Here is an 18,856-nt window from a genome sequence, read left to right on the forward strand (position 1 = left end):
AGAATGAGTTAGGGGGAGCAGGTGATCGGAATGAGTTAGGGTGGAGTAGATAATCTAAAAAGGTTGCTTTACGAGGAAGTTTAAAAGTAGAAGGCAAAGAATTGAACATACTGACATATTAATTCTTTGAAAAGAAATTTAAAACTCATATCTAACAACCGCCATGTCCTCATCTTTAGGATGGGGATAATGACAGTCCCTCCCTCCCTAATGGGGCTGCGATGAGGAATAAATAGGAGATTCTAGGAGAAGTCCAAACCCAGCACAAGCTGGGAACTCTGTAAGTGGCCATTACCTTTTTTCCTTGGAGGCAAGGGATCTGTGCTCCCAGAATTGATCTGAGCGGTAGGACCAAATAATCCTGCTATAGACTATTTGAGTCAGCACCTCACATCCCCACGACAGATGACTGGTTGGCTGGGGAAGCAATTCTGCAAGATGACCGACAGCATGCATGGGCTTTGGATCCAGACCTGAGTCGAATCCTCACCCTGCTGCTTATCTGCCTCATGAACTTGTGCCAGCCCCTTACCTTCTCTGGGCCTAAAGTCCCTGTTGTGAAATGGGCTCATAGGGCTATAGAGAGGCCCAGTGAACCAAGGACTGTCAGATCACCAGAACTTAGGACACATGGGATGGAGATTCTAATCAGGGCTCCTGTGGGCGGAGGATTACCCAGGTGCCGAGGCAAGAGACTGAAGGCACGAACTGTTTCAGTACAATAAAGAAACTAGTTAGAATAAGAATAGCCATAATACAAATTAGATATAGAGATGATCATGGACAATTATCAATCATTATAAACATTATTAATCATTAGCTTTTAATATTACTCTTTGTTGCATTACTAATATAACCTAGGAATAACCGGTGGGCATAGGGTCAGATATTGAAGGGACATTGTGAGAAGTGACCTAGAAGGCAAGAGGTGAGCCTTCTGTCACACCCACATTAGGGCCGCTTGAGGGCTCCTCGGTCAAGCAGTAATGCCAGTGTCTGGGAAGGCACCCGTTACCTAGGAGACTGCGAAAGGGAGTCTCCTTTCCTTGGAGGAGTCCGGGAACACTCTGCTCCACCAGCTTCTTGTGGAAGGCTGGATATTATCCAGGCCTGCCCGCAGTCATCCGGCGGCCTAAACCCCTCCCTGTGGTGCTGTGCTTCAATGGTCACGCTCCTCTTCCACTTTCATGTTCCTCCCATAGTCCTGGTTCCTCTTTGAAGTCCGTAGTAGAGAGTGGTAGAAGGAATAGTGAAAGTCTTGAAGTCTTTGATCTTTCTTATAAGTGCATAGAAGAAAACACTGAGGTCTGCTGCCTTCTCTCTCTGCTTCAGCTACCTAAGAAGGAAGGGTCACCTGTCCAGTGATCACATGACTTGCTTCACCTTGTCAATCACTTAGAAGATTCACCCTCCTTACCCTGCCCCCTGGTCTCGTATGCAATCAATAAATATCAGCGCGCCCAGCCGTTCGGGGCCACTACCGGTCTCCCAGGCCCAGCTGTTTTCTCTTTATATCTTTGTCTTGTGTCTTTATTTATTACAGTCTCTCGTCTCCGCACACGGGGAGAGCACCCACTAAGCCCCGTAGGGCTGGACCCTACAGGCTGCAGAGCATGCCTTCCAAGCACGTAGCCCTTTACCTCTTGGGGAAGGGACAGAAGGCCATGCGGGCTGCCTGCAGGCATCCCCAGTCCACGCTCACCTGCTCTCAAGAGCCCTTCAGGCATCTGGGGGAAGCCCTGCGTGGTGGGTGAGCAGGAGAGAGAAGAGAAGGCTGCATCTTCAGAGAAGGACGAGACACGCATCAGAGTCACTCCCTGGGGGGCCTCAGAGCCGAGCATGGCTGGGAAGATGCCATTAGCTGACCTACCTTGTGTCAAGCACTATGCTGTCCTCCTCCCCTGCCGGGATGACCTCTGCACTTTGCCGGCAGGAGCCACAGCATCTTTGTCATAGCCTTGGGAGCCAGGCTGGTATGAGTTCAAACACCCATGCCACAATTCCTGGTCATGGGCAGCTCACCCAACCTCTCTGAGCCGCCCTCCTCCCTGGGAGGGGGTCTGGTAGCCATCACCTCCTTCAGCACTGTCAGGAGGTTCCTGCAAGGTCCTATGGGTGGGGGGCCATTGTCCCCTGGGAGGTCTGCCTCTCCCATCAGGCCCTACCCCCAATTCTTTTTCCGGCCTCAGGGACACTCAGCCTTGGGGCTCCATCCCCCTGCTGTAATCAGTCACTTTCTTCCTTTTTTAGATACTTTGCTTATTGTTCGTCCCAAGTTCCGCCAAACTGTGGTCTTTGAGCAGCTCAAAACAAGCTGATTGATGACATCCACCACCATCCCTGCCCCACCCCCAGCCACAGCTTCCTGACTGAGACGAAGCCAGGGCATTGCTCACCCTCTGTGCCAGAAGGTGGATTAAGCTACTTGTACGTAGTCTAGCTTTCTTCTTGCAGGTCAGGATGTGAGAGACCTTGGGGCCAGCAAGCATTTTGCCCAGCTGTTGGGTTGTAAAGAACATTTCCTCAGTCCAGGAGCAAGAACAACATTGCTCCAGGGGAACTTGGGCCCATGGGTCTATTGCTCCAAAAATGCTGCCTTTCAGGCCTTGCAGGTGCTCTCCGGGGGCTGAAGCTGGGAGCAGTCAGGCTTCTGGGCACCACCCAGGCTGGGGGAGTGGCTGTCCTCAAGGCAAAGAGAAGGAGAAACGGCAGGCCTGGCAACCTCAGCCAGCTTATCACTGGGCAGCTGCCAGGGGCTGCCAGGAGGAGAAGCAGGCGCTGAGGGGCAGGACCGCGTCAACCGTTGGAAGAGACGTTCAAAACCTGGACTGTTTTCTCACGCCTGCCATGCTGGGTCACTTTGACTGGCAGGGAAGAAAGGAAGGCCCAGGGTTTCAATCTCATTTTTCAGAGAGGTGGATCCACAGGGGTTGCTTCCCTGATCCAAACCCTTCAGCAGCCCCCAGAACCTTCTGGAGGACTTCAACCTCCCTGCATGGCCTTTAAGACCCTTTGTGATACTGCCCCTGACTCCCACTCCTCTCCCCTCTCCCTTCTGGCCCGTACTTCTTGCAGTTCCCCAGTGCTCTCAGCTGATTCTCATCTCCAGGCCTTTGCGGGTGCTGTTCCCTCTGCCTGAAACACACTTCCCCATCCTTTATCATCCTCCCAGCCCTGCTTCCTCATTCTGCAGCTTCTCAGTTCCCCTGAGAAGCTGTCGCCACTGCCCCAGCCCTCCCTGGCCACCATCCTGTGCAGCCATGGGGTCTGCTTATGTCCATCCTTGCGGCTGGTCTCAGCTCGAGGGGGCAGGGACAGTATGTGACTTGTCAGTGCATGTACCCAGCAGCCAGCGCGGGCCCTGGCCCAGAGCAGATGCTCTGTAAATGTCAGATGAAGGAGGAAGTGATGTACTCGAGAAGGAATGAGGGCACATTCCCCCCACCTCTCACTGTAGTGGGGCCCTAGCCCTGGGAGCTAGCGCCTCTGAAGTTGGAGTTTCCTGGGTCCCTTTATCAAGAAGAGGCCTCAATCAAGGGGCCCGGTAGAGGGTCGGAGTCAGCTTGGGAATCCCAGCCCCTGCTAAGCATGCTTTGAGGGGGCGTCGGGATGACCTCACCCCCTGGGAACTCTCGCATCAGAGCCCACTCAAGCTGAGAGGTCTGCCACTTAGGCCTGGATGGAGTGGGCTTTTCTCCCCACAAGCAGCATCACGACCTCTGGCCTCTCTCTGGGATGTCCTTGCAGCTGTTGACGGGGTTTTGTTTGCAAAGCAAAGAGAGCAGAGTGGCAGTTTCCAGCGCGGGCTGGCCCTTTTCCCTTGGGGATGCTGGCCAACCAGGCCTCTGAAAAAGGGAACAAAGTCCCAGTAAGCTAGTGTCTGTCTCCTGAGTGCCTGTCACTGCCCCATTTGGCAGAGGTGAGGAAGGGTTAGTTATGTTTTTTTCTTTTCTATTTATTTATTTATTTTTTTTTTGAGATGGAGTCTCCCTCTGTCACCCAGGCTAGAGTGCAGTGGCATGATCTCAGCTCACTGCAACCTCCGCCTCCTGGGTTCAAGTGATTCTCCTGCCTCAGCCCCCCGAGTAGCTGGGATTATAGGTGCCTGCCACTACACCTGGCTAATGTTTGTATCTTTAGCAGAGGCAGGGTTTCACCATGTTGGCCAGGCTGGTCTCGAACTCCTGACCTCAGGTGATCTGTTCACCTCGGCCTTCCAAAGTGCTAAGATTACAGGCATGAGCCTCCGTACCCAGCCTGGTTATGTTTTTTTCTAGCCCACTTTTAAACCCATCAATGGAAAATGGAACTTTGTTGGCAAAGGTGACTGATATCTTGGCCCCTCTGGATATGGCAGGAAGCCTTGCTAACTACCAGCCTTGCCTTTTCTTCTCTCTAGAGCACAGCCTGCCCCCCTCACCCCAACACACATGAGCGCCATGTTGCTTCCTACTGCCAAAAACGCTGGTTTACATTTTGGACTTGGGCAAATGTCATTTGAACCAGAGATTTCTCACTCAAGATCTATAGTCCAAGGACACATGTTGTGAAGGTCCAGGTCCAGGAAGCCCCTGAAGTTGAATATCAGATTGTGCATGGTGTCTGGGTGTGTTTCTGGGGGGAAAGCCTCTATACATTTTATTGCTTCTAACAAGATCCATGAACCATTCCCCACACCCCGCCAACACAAAGGTTATGGCAGTTGCCTTGAAGTAGGGGTGGGGTGGAAGAAAGCGCATGAGCCTGCTCCTCTCAGACCCTCAGTTTCCTCATCTGGGAAATCAAGGTGGTAAAGCTCACTCTGGAGAGTGTTACTAAAGATTAAATCCAATCAACCAAGACATGTACCTAGTACATAGCAGAGGCTCAGTGAAACTCCAGTGTAATCCTCACGTTCAAAGGAAGAGGCAGAATAGACCATTCTTCCATTTGGCAATTCCCTTTCCTGGTGGAGAGGAATCTGCCGAAAACCTCAGCCAGCATGCCATCTGCGGAACGCCGGCAGGCTGGAAGCCGGCGTCTCGGGGCCAGAGTATCGGGAGCTGTTGCTTCCTGCCATCCTCCTGACGGTGACTGCCATTTCCTTGGGCTCTTTTTAGATCAAAGGAAGGGCTAGGCTGGGGAGATGAGTGAGGATCATTCAGGGGGTGGCACAAGGCGCATTTAGGACACCTGCTGGGATGGCTTAAAAATAGGCCTCTGTCCTTGGACACCAAGTGGAAGCGACCGCAGGGTTTTCAAGAGGCCTCTGCCGGCCAAGGTTATGAGCCCTCCACGGGAGAAATGTTTCCGAACGTATTTTCCCAGCTGCCACAGGTAGGCATCTCTGACCCAGGAACAAACCTTTCCTAGTCAAAGGAACTAAATAAGGTGGTTAGAGGAGGAGATCAAGCGTTTAATGAGCACCTACTACAAGCCACACACTGTGTGTCTGATGGGTTTGCTCTGTGCCATCCTCACAACAACCTTGCAGTGTAGAGATGACTTTTCCTACTTTTCTAGGTTGTTGGGGGCTGGGGGGGAAAGAGAAGTTAAGTATGGACCTCAAGATCACACAGCTAATAAATAAGCAAAACCAGAATTTAAACCCAAGTCTGACTCCAAGCCTGTGCTCTTTTTCACCACCTCTCAAACTGTGATGTAGAAATAAAAAGCAAGAAAGAGATGGAGGTGAGAGGGCAGGGCTTATCCAGCGGTTGGACGTGTTATTTCCCATGGGGAAGGGAAGGGAATGTTGTTTATTCAGCATCTACTATGTGCCAGGACTTCTGCTGGGATTTTTCTAGGCTCTCATTGCCCCTGCCAGCAGCCTGAGACAGGGGTCTAAGGTCACGTGCCATTTACAGATGACAAAACTGCAGCTCTGGGAGGTACAGTGACTTGCTCAAGGCTTTCAGACAAATCAGTAGCAAAGCACAGGCTTTCATCCAGAGCCCATGAAGAAAACTTCACAGCCACTCAGGTAGCAGTTCTTATGTTGACCTGCCTTCCAGAAAGACTTGCAAGGCTGGGCAGTGGTGACCCTCACAGCCAGAGCAGAGTTCCCCCTCCCTAACCACAGGCAGACACTCATCACCCACCCTCCAAATCTCTGCCATGCATTTCGTGTCCGGGCACTGTTTCCTTGACTAACTCCTGGAAAGACGCTGCCCTCTAGACTTGGCGGGGCTGGAGCAGCCTGTGATTAACCATGGAGGTTGGGCTGGGCATGGTGGCTCATGCCTGTAATCCCAGCACTTTGGGAAGCTGAGGTGGGTGGATTGCTTGAGCCCAGGAGTTCAAGACCAGCCCCAGCAACCCTGACTCTACAAAAAAAAAAAAAAAAAAAAAGAGCCAGGTGTGGTGGCACACACCTGTAGTCCTAGCTACTTGGGAGGCTGAGGTGGGAGAATCACTTGAGCCCCGGAGTTTGAGGCTGCAGTGAGCTGTGATCATGCCACTGTACTCAGCCTGGGAGACAGAGCAAGACCCTAACTCAAGAAAAAATTTAAAAAGCCATGGGATTGACCAGGTGTGGTGGCTCACGCCTATAATCCCAGCACTTCAGGAGGCTAAGGCGGGTGGATCACAAGGTCAGGAGTTCAAAACCAACCTGGCCAATATGGTGAAACCCTGTCTCTACTAAAAATACAAAAATTAGCCAGGTGTGATGGCGGGCGCCTATAGTCCCAGCTACACGGGAGGCTGAGGCAGGAGAATCGCTTGAACCCAGGAGGCGGATGTTGCAGTGAGCCGAGTTCACGCCACTGCACTCCAGCCTGGGTGACAGAGCAAGACTCCATCTCAAAAAAACAAAAACAAAAAAGCCATGGGATTTGGGCCAGGGCTGTCCCTTCTCCCTTCTATGAACCAGAAGGGCAACTGCAAAGGTCTCCACTGAGTTCCCACCTCACAGAAATCGCACCTCCCCGACTTCTTCTTAGAGTCCCTGGACTCAATTCTTGGCCACAAGTAGGGGATGCAGCTCATTGGCTGGGGGCCAGCACCCACCCAAGGCCAGCAGGGCCTCGGTCTTTCATGCGAGTGTGGCCAGTGGGATTTCGTCGCTGGTGTGGTTTGGGGGCCTCTTCCTGGCAGATGAGGTTTTATTTATTATTATTATTATTATTTTACCAGCGACAGGGTGTCTGTTTGAGTCTAGTCCTGGCGCCAGAAGCTAAGAATCTGCACCCACAGACTTGACCATTTGGGGGAACAGTTGTAGTGACTGCCAGGAGGCAAACGGTGGGGGACATTTGGCCCTCGATGGAATATTCCACAGCCTTGAAACAAGCAGAGAAGGCTTGGGAGCGATGCGGGGAAATGCTTTTGATGTAATGTTGAGTTAGAAAAGAAAAAGCAGGATACAAAATTGGCTATGCATTCTGATGGTAAGAAAGTCAGGAAACTGGCCGGGCGCGGTGGCTCAAGCCTGTAATCCCAGCACTTTGGGAGGCCGAGACAGGCGGATCACTAGGTCAGGAGATCGAGACCATCCTGGCTAACACGGCGAAACCCCGTCTCTACTAAAAACACAAAAAATTAGCCGGGCGAGGTGGCGGCGCCTGTAGTCCCAGCTACTCGGGAGGCTGAGGCAGGAGAATGGCGGGAACCCGGGAGGCGGAGCTTGCAGTGAGCTGAGATCTGGCCACTGCACTCCAGCCTGGGTGACAGAGCGAGACTCCGTCTCAAAAAAAAAAAAAAAAAAAAAGAGAAAGTCAGGAAAATACTTACATTACTGAGTACTTCAGTGGTACTTATGGAAAAGAGTTAGGATGGGGAAAAGCACGGGCTGGGGATCAGACAGGCTGGGTCACATCTCAGTGCTGCCGCCTTGCAGCTGCGGGGAAATGTCTTTGCTCCCTGGAGCCTTGTTTTCTGCTGGATAAATGGAGACCCCAATCCTGTAGGTGAAGGTTTGTTTTAAGAATTAGCTGATATCATGTGTCAAAAAAAAATCCAGCACAGCCATGGTACATGGTGAGGGCATAGCCCACGGTTCTCATGTGAGATCGATCAGGACTGGGACAATGCAAAATGCAGAGACAGGGTGCAAAAGTGGGGAGAGGCAGCAGGCGGTGGGGTAGATCTTTCTCCTCTTTTCTGAACTTTCTATGATGTGGCTGTTGTGTTTGTTTTAGCAATTTAAATGAGAAAGTTCAGGTTTGCCATTGACATCTCCAAACTAGGATGATCCACAGGGCCCCTGGAGTCCAACCTCCACATTTTTCTGTTTCTTATAGGAACCGCTTTCCCTGAACCCAGCTAAAAGCAGATGCTGGTGTACTATTTGAGATTGCTTGTTGTTTTTCTTTTATTTTAAGCATTTTCAATTTGTGTAAATAACACATCCTCTTAGAAACTTTTTAACTCTAGTTTTCTTTATCTCACGTCAGAGCTCTGGTCTCGGGGGGCGGCGGTGGGGGGCTGGAAATAAGAGTGTTTATCTCTTATTCCCTGAAGGAAGTCAGATTATATAATCAAGATTAAACAAATATGTAAACTTCGCTGGTTTCTTGGCCGCATTTTATCCTAACATATAGTTGGTTTTGCAGGAAACTTCCCCTATAGTAACAAGGCAGTACTTCTCTCCACCCCAGTATTCATTTAAATTGCAGGCCGCTCTTAAAGAACATCTCTTGGGATTCCCAAGCCCTTCTGTAAAGAAACTCTCCGACGGAGAGATGAGGTCAGAAAACAACAGTGAAGGGGAGGGGAGATAAAAATCATCAAATAAGGCTGGCCATGGCCGCTGGTGCTCAGAAGGGCTTTTGATGTGTGGTCATATTTAATGTTTCCTGGAGGATTTGGCAGCTGGAGGGGGCCTTAGCCTGCTGGGCACTGGGCGAAGCTGCACCAGGAGCTGAGTGCCTTGTACAAGGCCACCGTGAGCATGGACAGCACAGGCCTCTGCTGTCCCTGAGCTACCTCCGCCGATGGTCTACACCCGGTGCTGCTTCCCCTGCTCATTTGGGATTTGTCCCTTCCTCTTAACCTCGTGGTTCTAGAGATGGTCCACAGCCTGACTCTGTCCACCCTCCTTGCTGCCCTGGAGGCCCCTCCCTGATAGGCAGTGTGGGCGTGGCCGTGGCCCTGCTTTGCCAAAAGCCCTGTAGTAGCTCCCTCTTGCCCGTGCAGTGCAGTCTGAGTCTCTTGGGCTGGCATTTAGGGCCTTCCCATCTGGTTCCTGTGATGTCTGCAGCACCCTCGCCCTCACCTCTGCAAGGCAGTGACTGCCCAACCTGGCACACCCTCTGCCACACCTACCATATCACTTTACCCTCCCTCCAAATTCCAGCCTCTCCCTGCTTCTGCCCCTACCGTTCCCCTTGGCTCCCTCTCCTCCCTCGAGACCTGGCTCAATGGGCATCCCACTATTCCCAGCCCCTAGCTGAGTCCAGGGCCTCCTGCAGGTCCCTAGTCCCCCCAGTGCCATCGCCTGAGATGGTCTTTATCATGCCTGTTGTCATTGGGCATTCAGCTGTGTGTCTGCTTGACCTGGAGAGACTCAGATCTCCACGAAGGCAGGATGTGTGTGATCTGCAGGAAGGAGTACTGGATGAAGAAATGAATGAGCACTGGAATGAACATTTTGTCTGCTACCTGTGCCAGTCCAGTGCCTGGCAATTCTGCCCAGGGATGAAGGAAGTCAATAGGCAGCCTCTAGTCTCCCTCTCCTGCCTTAGGGGTCTATGGCCCAGCCCTTCTGTCAATCTTGTGTTGGTTTCTAAAAGGCAGAGAGACTATGGTAAAATGGTAAAAAACAAACAAACAAGCAACAACAACAACAAACAGAGCTGGGATCACACACACCTGGCTTCAATCCCTGGTTTCATCTCTGCCCTTAACTAAACCAGCTGTGTGACTTTAGGCAAGTGACTCGACCTCTCTGAAACTCCATTTGTTCATCCATGCTGGGGATGGATAACAGTAGTCCTTACCACATAGAGACACTACTAGGATTAAATGATGAAATGCATGACACATGACCAGCCCAGATGAAGTGTCTGAATGCGCTGTGATTCTATCAGTCAGGACATTGTTGGTTGCTAGTATCAGAAACCCAGCTCAACCTGGCTTAGAGCAGAAGAGGGCGCCCCTAGCCAAAAAGTCTGCCATCATCTGATTGGCTACCCTAGTCTCTAGAGTTGGAGTGAGGTCAATCCACTAGCTGGCGGAAAGCAAGATCTCCCAAGGAAAACTGGAGCATAGTAGCCAGAAAAAGAGGGATGGATACTGGGCAGGCAGAAACAGCAGGTGCCCCCACGACTAACTGTGGTGGGAGGTGTAGAAAGGCGGAGGCCTTCACCACAGCCCAACGCTGAGGGAGGTGGTGCTCAGCCACCCCTCCTGGGCCTTACCCTTCTTGCATGAAAATGACCTCCATATTCTGCCTCCCTGCATCAGGGGTGGCCTGGCCAGAAGAGCCCAAGAAAGGGCTTTCTGCCCTGACCCTGACTGACCTTGAGCTTGGGCAGACCCCTCTCCCTCTGATGGCCCATTTTCCCATCTGTAAAATGGGCTTGTTGGAGAAGACGATCCCTGAGGTCTGCTCAAGCTCTCACTGTAATACAGGCAGCAACTGGTGTTTATCAAGCCTGGTGTGTGCTGAGCCCAGAGAAACCAAAGATGGCATGGACAAGCCCCTGCCCTCCGGGATCTACTACTGGTATCTCCCTACCCTGTCCTTACCACCATTCTGCTTCCCATTCAAGTGTCTGTTATAGAACCAAAAGGTCAGCTGGGTGCGGTGGCTCACGCCTGTAATCCCAGCACTTTGGGAGGCTGAGGTGGGTGGGTCACTTGAGGTCAGGAGTTCAAGACCAGCCTGGGCAACATGGCGAAACCCTGTCTCTACTAAAAAAAAAAAATTAAAAATAAAATAAGAATTAGCCGAGCATGGTGGTGCACACCTATAATCCCAGCTACTCAGGAAGCTGAGGCAGAAGAAGTGCTTAAACCCAAGAGGTGGAGGTTGCAGTGAGCTGAGATCATGCCATTGCACTCCAGCCTGGACAACAGAGAAAGATTCCATTTCAAAAAAAAAAAAAAAAAAAAGAACCAAAAGGCCTTTTTCAATTTGTTTTATCTATTGAATATAGTTGAAATGTCCAAAGCAAGTAGACTGAATGTTTTCTATTTTCCTATATAAAAATGAATGAAAACCTTCAAAGCTGTACTACCTTCAAGACATATCCAGAATCTAACCCCTTCCCACCAGCTTTACTGGTACCCACCCCTGATAGGAGCCATCATGATCTCTGCCATGGAATAATCCAGGAGCTTTGCTGGCCTGAGCATCCTTGCCCCTGCCTCCCAGCAGTCCACTCTGCACACCGTGGCCTGGGCACTCCTATCATGTCTGTCCTCTAAACCTTCAGTAAGGTCTCATCGCATTCAAAGTAAAATGGTTAAAGAAAAATCAAACAACAGGCTCTTCCCACTCCCCACCCCAGCTCTGATCTCATTTCTACCCGCTTCCCTCCTTGCTCCCACCATTCTGGCTACACTGGCTTCCTTGTCATTTCTCAGCCACGCCTCAGGGCCTTTGCACTTGCTGTACCTCCTACCTGGAATGATCTTCCCCCAACCACCCTCCCAGCTCATTTGCTTCCCTCCTTCAGGCTTCGGCTCCAAAGTCACTCATCAGGGAGGCCCTTCCGCAAAGTCCTAAGAAAACACCTGTCTCTGCCCTGCCTCGTTGACTGAGTTTTACTCTGTAATGCTTCCCACCAGGGACAGTATGTTTTTTATCGTCTGACTTTGCCCACTGGAATGTCAGCTCCATCAGAGCAACAACCTTGTCTGTCTTGGTGATTGCTGTATTCCCAGTGCCTGGCATGGTGCCTGGTGCATACTACGCACTCGCTTCATGTGTGTTAAGTGAATGAATGACTGAAGCCCCTTATGTTCCTTTCTAATGTGGAACCTTGGCTTTTTTATTCCTTATATTTTGTCTTCTGTGGGCCAGCAGCTTCTGTTTGGAGAGCGGCCTCCCAGCTTCCAGGCATGATTTCCTCTCCCCGTGACTGGGCCTTCCTTCTTCCAGGCATGATTTCCTCTCCCCGTGACTGGGCCTTCCTTCTTCCAGGGCCTGGGGAGGGGCTGCATGTCTTGTTTGCCTCGTCATTGCCTCTCCCTCTTCATTTTCCCCTGCCCTAGCTCCCATCAGGCTCAGCACTCCTCGAACCACCCCGCCCCCGCCTGCACTCTGTGGTGCGCCCAGAGCACAGTGCGCCCCGTGGCTGGGCGTGGGAGGAGTGGTCTTTCATTCCTGGGGTCGCCATTCTTCTCATTGTGTGCCTTGGGCGGCCTGTGGTTTGTGAGAATTTGCCATGTAAATTGTAGTCAGCTGCTGGGTGAAGAGCAGCAGAGATTCATGTAGTAATCACCCGCCCTGCCACCCCCCAGGATCCCAGAGCCCCCCAGGAACCGCCCCTAGGATGGGAGGAGGAAAGGTAGGGAGAGAGGAAGAATCCCACTTGACATTGAGCCACCTGGCTTTGTGACCAGGTCCTTTGAAAGACCACCCCGGGATTCCCCAGGTCCTTCAAAGCAGAATGTCTTTAGAAATGAACCCCAAAGGTGTCCGTTCCGGAAAAGCCAACGTTGCTCATAAGCAATGCCTTCATTTTCTGTGGCTGAGGGGAGGGGAAGTCCCTGAATCCTGGCTTGGATGTGCTTTGGAACCTCAGTAATATATATCATCAGTAATAACATCATGATTAATGACTTTTGTTACACACACACACTGTGCCAGGTAGTACTCCAGGGACTTCATCCACATTCTCTTTCAGCAGTGAGTGGAGTCATGTCCCCGTTTTCCAGGCAAAAAGACAAGCTAGAGAAGTGACAGCTCTGCCCCATACCTCCCACCTAGGAAGTGCCAGAGCTGGGAATCAGGCTGCCATGGCCGTTTCTATTGACTGACCTGTCTTAGCTTTTGAATAAAAGCAGGGGAGGTATTTGGATGCTCTGCACAGAGAAAAGCAGCCAAATACCTCCACTACTAACCCCAAGAATCCAGGACTTTTGGAGGCGCTCTGTGGCCCAGAGGTGGCTCCGGAAGGTCCTTGTAGATTTGGAGGGATTTGATGGGGATAGAGAAGTGATTTGGCCCCTGGCTGGCTGTCGTGACAAGCTCTTGGTGTTGGCCCCTCTGACAGTGAAACAGCTCTAGTGCTTCACCACACACGCACTAAACCTTGGTTTGCTTATCTGTGGAATGGGTATGGTGACTGCTGTGGCAAAGAGATTAGGGCCGGTTAGGGCCGGTCGCCGTTTGGTGTAGCCTGGAACCTTCTTATCAATAACCAGTCCAATGAAGATGGAATTTCAAATGAAATTAAATAAAGACCAATGGGGGCCCGCAGGAGTTCGAAGGAGGCCTAACCGTGCTGCCTGTCTCTTTCCGCAGACCCGAGCCCACCGGCGCGCCTCCTGGCCACCCGGCCGTGCTGTGGCCCCGGTCCCGAGCGGCGCCCGGTCCTGGGCGAGGCGCCGCGCTTCCACGCGCAGGCTAAAGGCAAGAACGTGCGGCTGGACGGCCACTCGCGCCGGGCCACGCGGCGCAACAGCTTCTGCAACGGCGTCACGTTCACGCAGAGGCCCATCCGGCTGTACGAGCAGGTGCGGCTGCGCCTGGTGGCAGTGCGCCCGGGCTGGAGCGGCGCGCTGCGCTTCGGCTTCACTGCGCACGATCCGTCGCTCATGAGCGCCCAGGACATCCCCAAGTACGCCTGCCCCGACCTGGTCACGCGGCCCGGCTACTGGGCCAAGGCACTGCCCGAGAACCTGGCGCTGCGCGACACGGTGCTGGCCTACTGGGCGGACCGCCACGGCCGCGTGTTCTACAGCGTGAACGACGGCGAGCCAGTGCTCTTCCATTGCGGCGTGGCCGTGGGCGGCCCGCTCTGGGCGCTCATTGACGTCTACGGCATCACCGACGAGGTGCAGCTTCTGGGTAGGTCGCGGGCGCGGCGCCCCCTGGGGACCTGGCAGCGGTACCCTTGCGCGTGGGTGTGTGTTCCATTAGTAGCCACAGTCACTTACGGAGGGCTCCTTTGGCCAGGCGTGGCACTAAGCGCTTTACGCCTTTTAACTCATTTATTTCTCACAACCTACCCTCCCGTTTTACAGATGCGAAAACTGAGGCATGAAGAGGTTAAATTATTTGTGCTGCAAAGCCAGGATTGGGACCCACATGGCTTGAACCCATGCTCTGGCCCAGGTTCATTCACTAACTCATTCCTTCATTTCCTAGTTTATTTGTTCATTCATTCACTCACTCTTTCATTTACTCATTCGCACATGTATTCATTTGCTCGCTCTTTCGCGCATTCATTCACACACTTCCATTTGCTCATTTAGCCGTTCATTCACCCACTCAGCGTCAAACTTAGGCTCTGATCATAAACACCCGTGGAGTACCTCCACGGCACATGCAGAGAGGAGTTAGGTGTGGCAAACCCTGGCCCACATTAAGGGGCTTGGGGTGCTGGGGAGGCTGACAGGTGTGAGCCCGATTCTCACGGAGGAGGCAGCCGCTAATGCCCAAATCCTGATGGTGAGAATTCATGGGAGTAGAAGTTTGCTGCCTGTATCTCAAGAGCTTTTTTAAAAAATTGTAAAATTCACATAATAGAACAGCAACCATTTTTAAGTGTACAACTGAGTGGCATATAGTTGGCAACCATCACCTCTATCCAGCTCTAAAACATGTCATCACCCCAAAGGGAAACCCTACCCATTAAGCAGCCACTCCCTATTGTCCCCTCGTTCCAGCCCGGGCAACCACTCATCTGCTTTCTGTTTGAGACCTTAGCGCTTAAACCTACAGATTGCACCGGAACCAGCCCAGCCTCGACCTCTTGGGGAGTAAAGGGAGAGCAGGTTTGTCAGGGAATCTGGACACAGCTCTTGGTGTGGCTTACATGCATTGCTGAAATGCATGGATCTAAAGGTTTGCAGATGTTGACAGACTGATACACCTGTCCATAACCCCAGAGTTGATCCTTCTGAGTCAAGCCTTCTCTTCTCCAGAGGTAGCCACTCTTCTGATTTTTCACCATAGGTTAGTTTTGCCTGTTTTTGAACTTCATGTGAATGGAATCACACAGTATTCACCCATCGGTATCTGGCTTCTTTATCTCAGCATCGTATTTTTCAGATTCATCCACACTGTTGCTGTAGCAGTAGTTTGTTCATTCTTATTGCTCAGTGTGCTAAGCAGTATCCCATGAGCTGGATGACCAGAGTTGGTATATCTGAATGTTTGAGCTATTTCTGGCTTTTCAGCTGCATCTTGTGGGAGAACCCTGGCCTGGGCTTCTTGCTCCTCTACCTCATCCCCTTCATTAGCCCACCATTAGGCAAGGAGGAAAGATTCATGCATCCAAGCTATGCCCCAACCCACAGAAGTAGGGAGACAGTAGAACATCCGAGTGGTCAAGAACAGGGTGTTGGATCACATAGACCTCTGTTCTGGAAGTGACTCTCCATTTGCCAGCTGTGTGGCCTTGGCCAGGTGACTGAACCTCTCTGTGCCTCAGTTTTTTTTTTTTTCATCTGCAAAATGGACTCATGATAGCACCCACGCCATGGGATTATTGATAAGGTTACATGAGATGATGTCTAAAAGGGATGCAGCACAGTTCCTGGCACAGAGAAGGCACTCAAGAAGTAACAGCTAAGAAATAAGAAGCTCTGCCCATTTGCAAGTGAGCCAGAGCATGTGTCCAAATTCCAGGCTTAGACCAGATTGTGAAGAACTACCCACCCTCCAAGCTGGAGCCTTACTTGGGCATTTTAACTGTGTCCCCTCATGCTCTTCTCCATGAAAGGCTTTGTTATTTCACCTCCAGGAGATACAGGTTTCTGAAACCTAGATTTCCCATCATCTTTTTTGGAGCTCTTTGTTCCTATCCAGCAGGGAAGCAATCCCACCTCATTCACCTGCTCATTCGCAGCCCATGTCTCTGAGTAACAGCCAAGAAATCACAGCCACTCCATAATCAGCTCAAGTGGATTCGGATTTTTTTAAAAAAATACAAATTGGAAGCAGCCTCTGATGACTTAATGAGGCTGCATAAATCTGTGAGGTGAACTCCCCCCCCCACTCCATTTCCTTATTCAGCAAACCCTTATTGAACTGCTACAACATTCTAGGAAGGGAGAGGTAGAGTCTGCTGGAACGTCAGTGTGACATGGCAGACGTGAGCCTCAGCTTCCCTTATCTACAGGTCATCCCTGAGCTGTGCTCATTGATGGAAAGTACCTGGCACAGGTGCCACAGGACAATGATCACAGAATTATTCTGTTTTTTTTTTTTTTCTCTCTGCGTCATATGATCTGCAGGAAACACAAACATAAAAGAGGAAAATGGGATTAGAAGGAATTTCATCCATGGGTGATAAGATCATGGGTGAATTTTACTTATATCTCTGAGTCACCTTTTAAAAATACATATATGTAAAGAGCTTGTATTGCTTTTACAGTCAGAAAGAGCAATAAGGTTTATTGTCCTTTCTGAAGGTTATATGAGATAACAGAGGGGAAGTTTCTGACACGTGATTGAGGTTCAATGAGTGTTTATTTTCTTCCCAGAGGAAAAGCAAGTTGTCATTGGTTACATCTGGGTAAAGGGATTATGAGTGACTTTTTTTTTCCAAGATAACAATGATTTATAATCAGGAAAAACGTTACAATAACATAAGAAGCTAAGCAGTCATGATTTTGTATGGTTTAAGTGCAGGAGACAAATACCCTGCTGTTTCCGGGACAGGATGAGGCACCATGAGAACATCAAAAATCCCACCCGCAATCTCCCAATACCTGGGAGGATTTGGCTTCCTGAAGGTGGTGTCCAAGGTACCCAATGGATACGTAAAGAGACAGCCAGTTTCTGTGCTGTCCTGAGCACTCTGAACTCCTTTCCATCGCAGGGAACAAGGGGCTGACATGGTTCCTTTAGAGCTTCCCAGTTGTAAATTCTAGAATTGAAAACCCCTGAGACCCCTTCATTCCTCCCTCACCACAATCAGGTCGCACCTGATAAAGCCTGAAAACCAACAAAAAAAAGTGGCATTTGGGTAAATAGGGTTGTCAAACTAAGCAAATACAAATATAGGACACCCAGTTACATTTGAATTTCAGATAAACAAGGAAAAAATTTTTTTTTGACACAGGGTTTCATTCTTGTCACTCAGGCTGGAGTGCAGTGGCATGAACACAGTTCACTGCAACCTCCACCTCCTGGGGCCAAAGAATCCTCTTGCCTCAGCCTCCCAAGTAGCCAGGACCACAGGCTCATGCCTGGCTAATTAGGAAAATTTTTTAGTACAAGCATATCCCATGCAATATTTGGGACGTACTTATGCAAAAAAAAAAAAGTGTTTATCAGAAATTCAAATGTGGCTAGGCGCAGTGGCTCACGCCTGTAATCCCAGCACTTTGGGAGGCCGAGGCAGGTGGGTCACCTGAGGTCAGGAGTTCGAGACCAGCCTGGCCAACATGGTGAAACCCCGTCTCTACTAAAAATGCAAAAATTAGCCAGGCCTGGTGGCAGGCTCCTGTAATCCCAGCTACTTGGGAGGCTGAGGCAGAAGAATTGCTTGAACCTGGGAGGCGAGGTTGCAGTGAGCCGAGATGGCACCAATGCACTCCAGCCTGGGTGACAGAGCAAAACTCCATCTCAAAAAAATAAATTAAATAAAAACATGTAACTGAGCATCCTGCATTTCATCTGGCAATCCTTGTCTAAGAAGCATCCACCCCATCTGTGGGGCTGGGGTGTGTTTTATTTGCCCTCGCTCTTGAGCCAAAGTCTCAGAAATAAAAAAGGGCTCGTAGGCCTCACATATTTTTTTTTGCCTGGTGGAACTGTGGGCCCAACCCAGTATCTTCCTGCATGGAGTCCAGCTGCAGCAGAGAGTGCTGCATCTATGGGCCAGACCCTGGGGTGCCCTTTCTAGATAAAGAATCCAGAGTTCCGAGAAGGAAAGTGACGAGCCTAGAACCACCAAGACGGTCAGTGGCAGAGCCAGGACTGGAAGACTGCTGCAGCAGTATTTAGTTCGCATTGTGCTTACCTGGGGAGCTCTGACAATCCCATTTCCCAGGCTGCACCCAGACCAATTAAATCAGAACCTCTGGGTGTGGCACCCAGGAGTTAGGATTTCTTAAGGGCCCCCAGGTGCTGCCACGGTTGTGCTCATGATCCCTTTTGCATCTCCTTTGCGTAGGTGTATATTCTCCCTTCCTTCCTCCCTCCTTGCTTGGGAACCTTGGGTGTCAAGTTCTTCGGACTCCTCTGTCCAGGGGCCATGTAGACCCTATCTCTTGCTTTAACTGTTTTGCTTCATCCTCAATCCCCACTCCTTTTCATGCCTTCTCCTGACCAGATAGGCATCACTCTGATTCATAATCCCAAGAATGTATCTTTTGGAGTCTCGCTCTGTTGCCCAGGCTGGAGAGCAATGGTGCGATCTTGGCTCACTGCAACCTCTGCCTCCTGGGTTCAAGCTATTCTTCTGCCTCAGCCTCCCGAGTAGCTGGGATTATAGGCATCTGCCACCACGCCCGGCTAATTTTTGTATTTTTAGTAGAGACGGGGTTTCTACTGGGTACCTGTTGGTCAGGTTGGTCTCCAACTCCTGACCTCAGGTGATCCGCCTGCCTCGGCCTCCAAAAGTGCTGGGATTACAGGCATGAGCCACCGCGCCCGGCCAAATGTATCTTTTAAAAACAGGTAGATTTGTTTTATATGCATATATGGATGGTATTGTGCTAAGGATCTTATTCTGTTTTTCTTTTTCCACTCACCCTTTTTTGGGATGTATCTGTACTGTTGTATGCCTGTCTGGTTCCTTTCTCCCTT

At 50.7% G+C, this 18,856-nt stretch overlaps 2 protein-coding genes across 18 annotated transcripts in view; both read left to right on the top strand.

Annotated features, from left to right (window-relative positions):
- Positions 1-18,856, top strand: part of RPL26L1 (ribosomal protein L26 like 1) — a 493,737-nt gene that overhangs the window by 171,542 nt on the left and 303,339 nt on the right. For 2 of the 15 annotated variants that reach the window (XM_078004003.1, XM_078003986.1), the window contains exon 1: positions 2,118-2,121. The exons of 12 other annotated variants lie outside the window; for them this stretch is intronic. The gene's annotated coding sequence lies outside the window, so the exon portion shown is untranslated. Of the gene's footprint in view, positions 1-2,117; positions 2,122-7,773; positions 7,778-18,856 lie in introns of those variants that run through there. One more of the 15 variants, XM_078003985.1, reaches the window with a different exon arrangement.
- NEURL1B (neuralized E3 ubiquitin protein ligase 1B) overlaps positions 1-18,856 on the top strand; it is a 47,256-nt gene that overhangs the window by 15,352 nt on the left and 13,048 nt on the right. For 2 of the 3 annotated variants that reach the window (XM_002804637.4, XM_077937448.1), the window contains exon 2: positions 13,397-13,942. In XM_002804637.4, coding sequence (XP_002804683.1) covers positions 13,397-13,942 — 546 coding nt within the window. The remainder of the gene's footprint in view (positions 1-13,396; positions 13,943-18,856) is intronic. The other variant, XM_077937447.1, reaches the window with a different exon arrangement.

This window comes from Macaca mulatta, chromosome 6 (assembly GCF_049350105.2).
Source record: "Macaca mulatta isolate MMU2019108-1 chromosome 6, T2T-MMU8v2.0, whole genome shotgun sequence".
NCBI lineage: Eukaryota > Metazoa > Chordata > Mammalia > Primates > Cercopithecidae > Macaca > Macaca mulatta.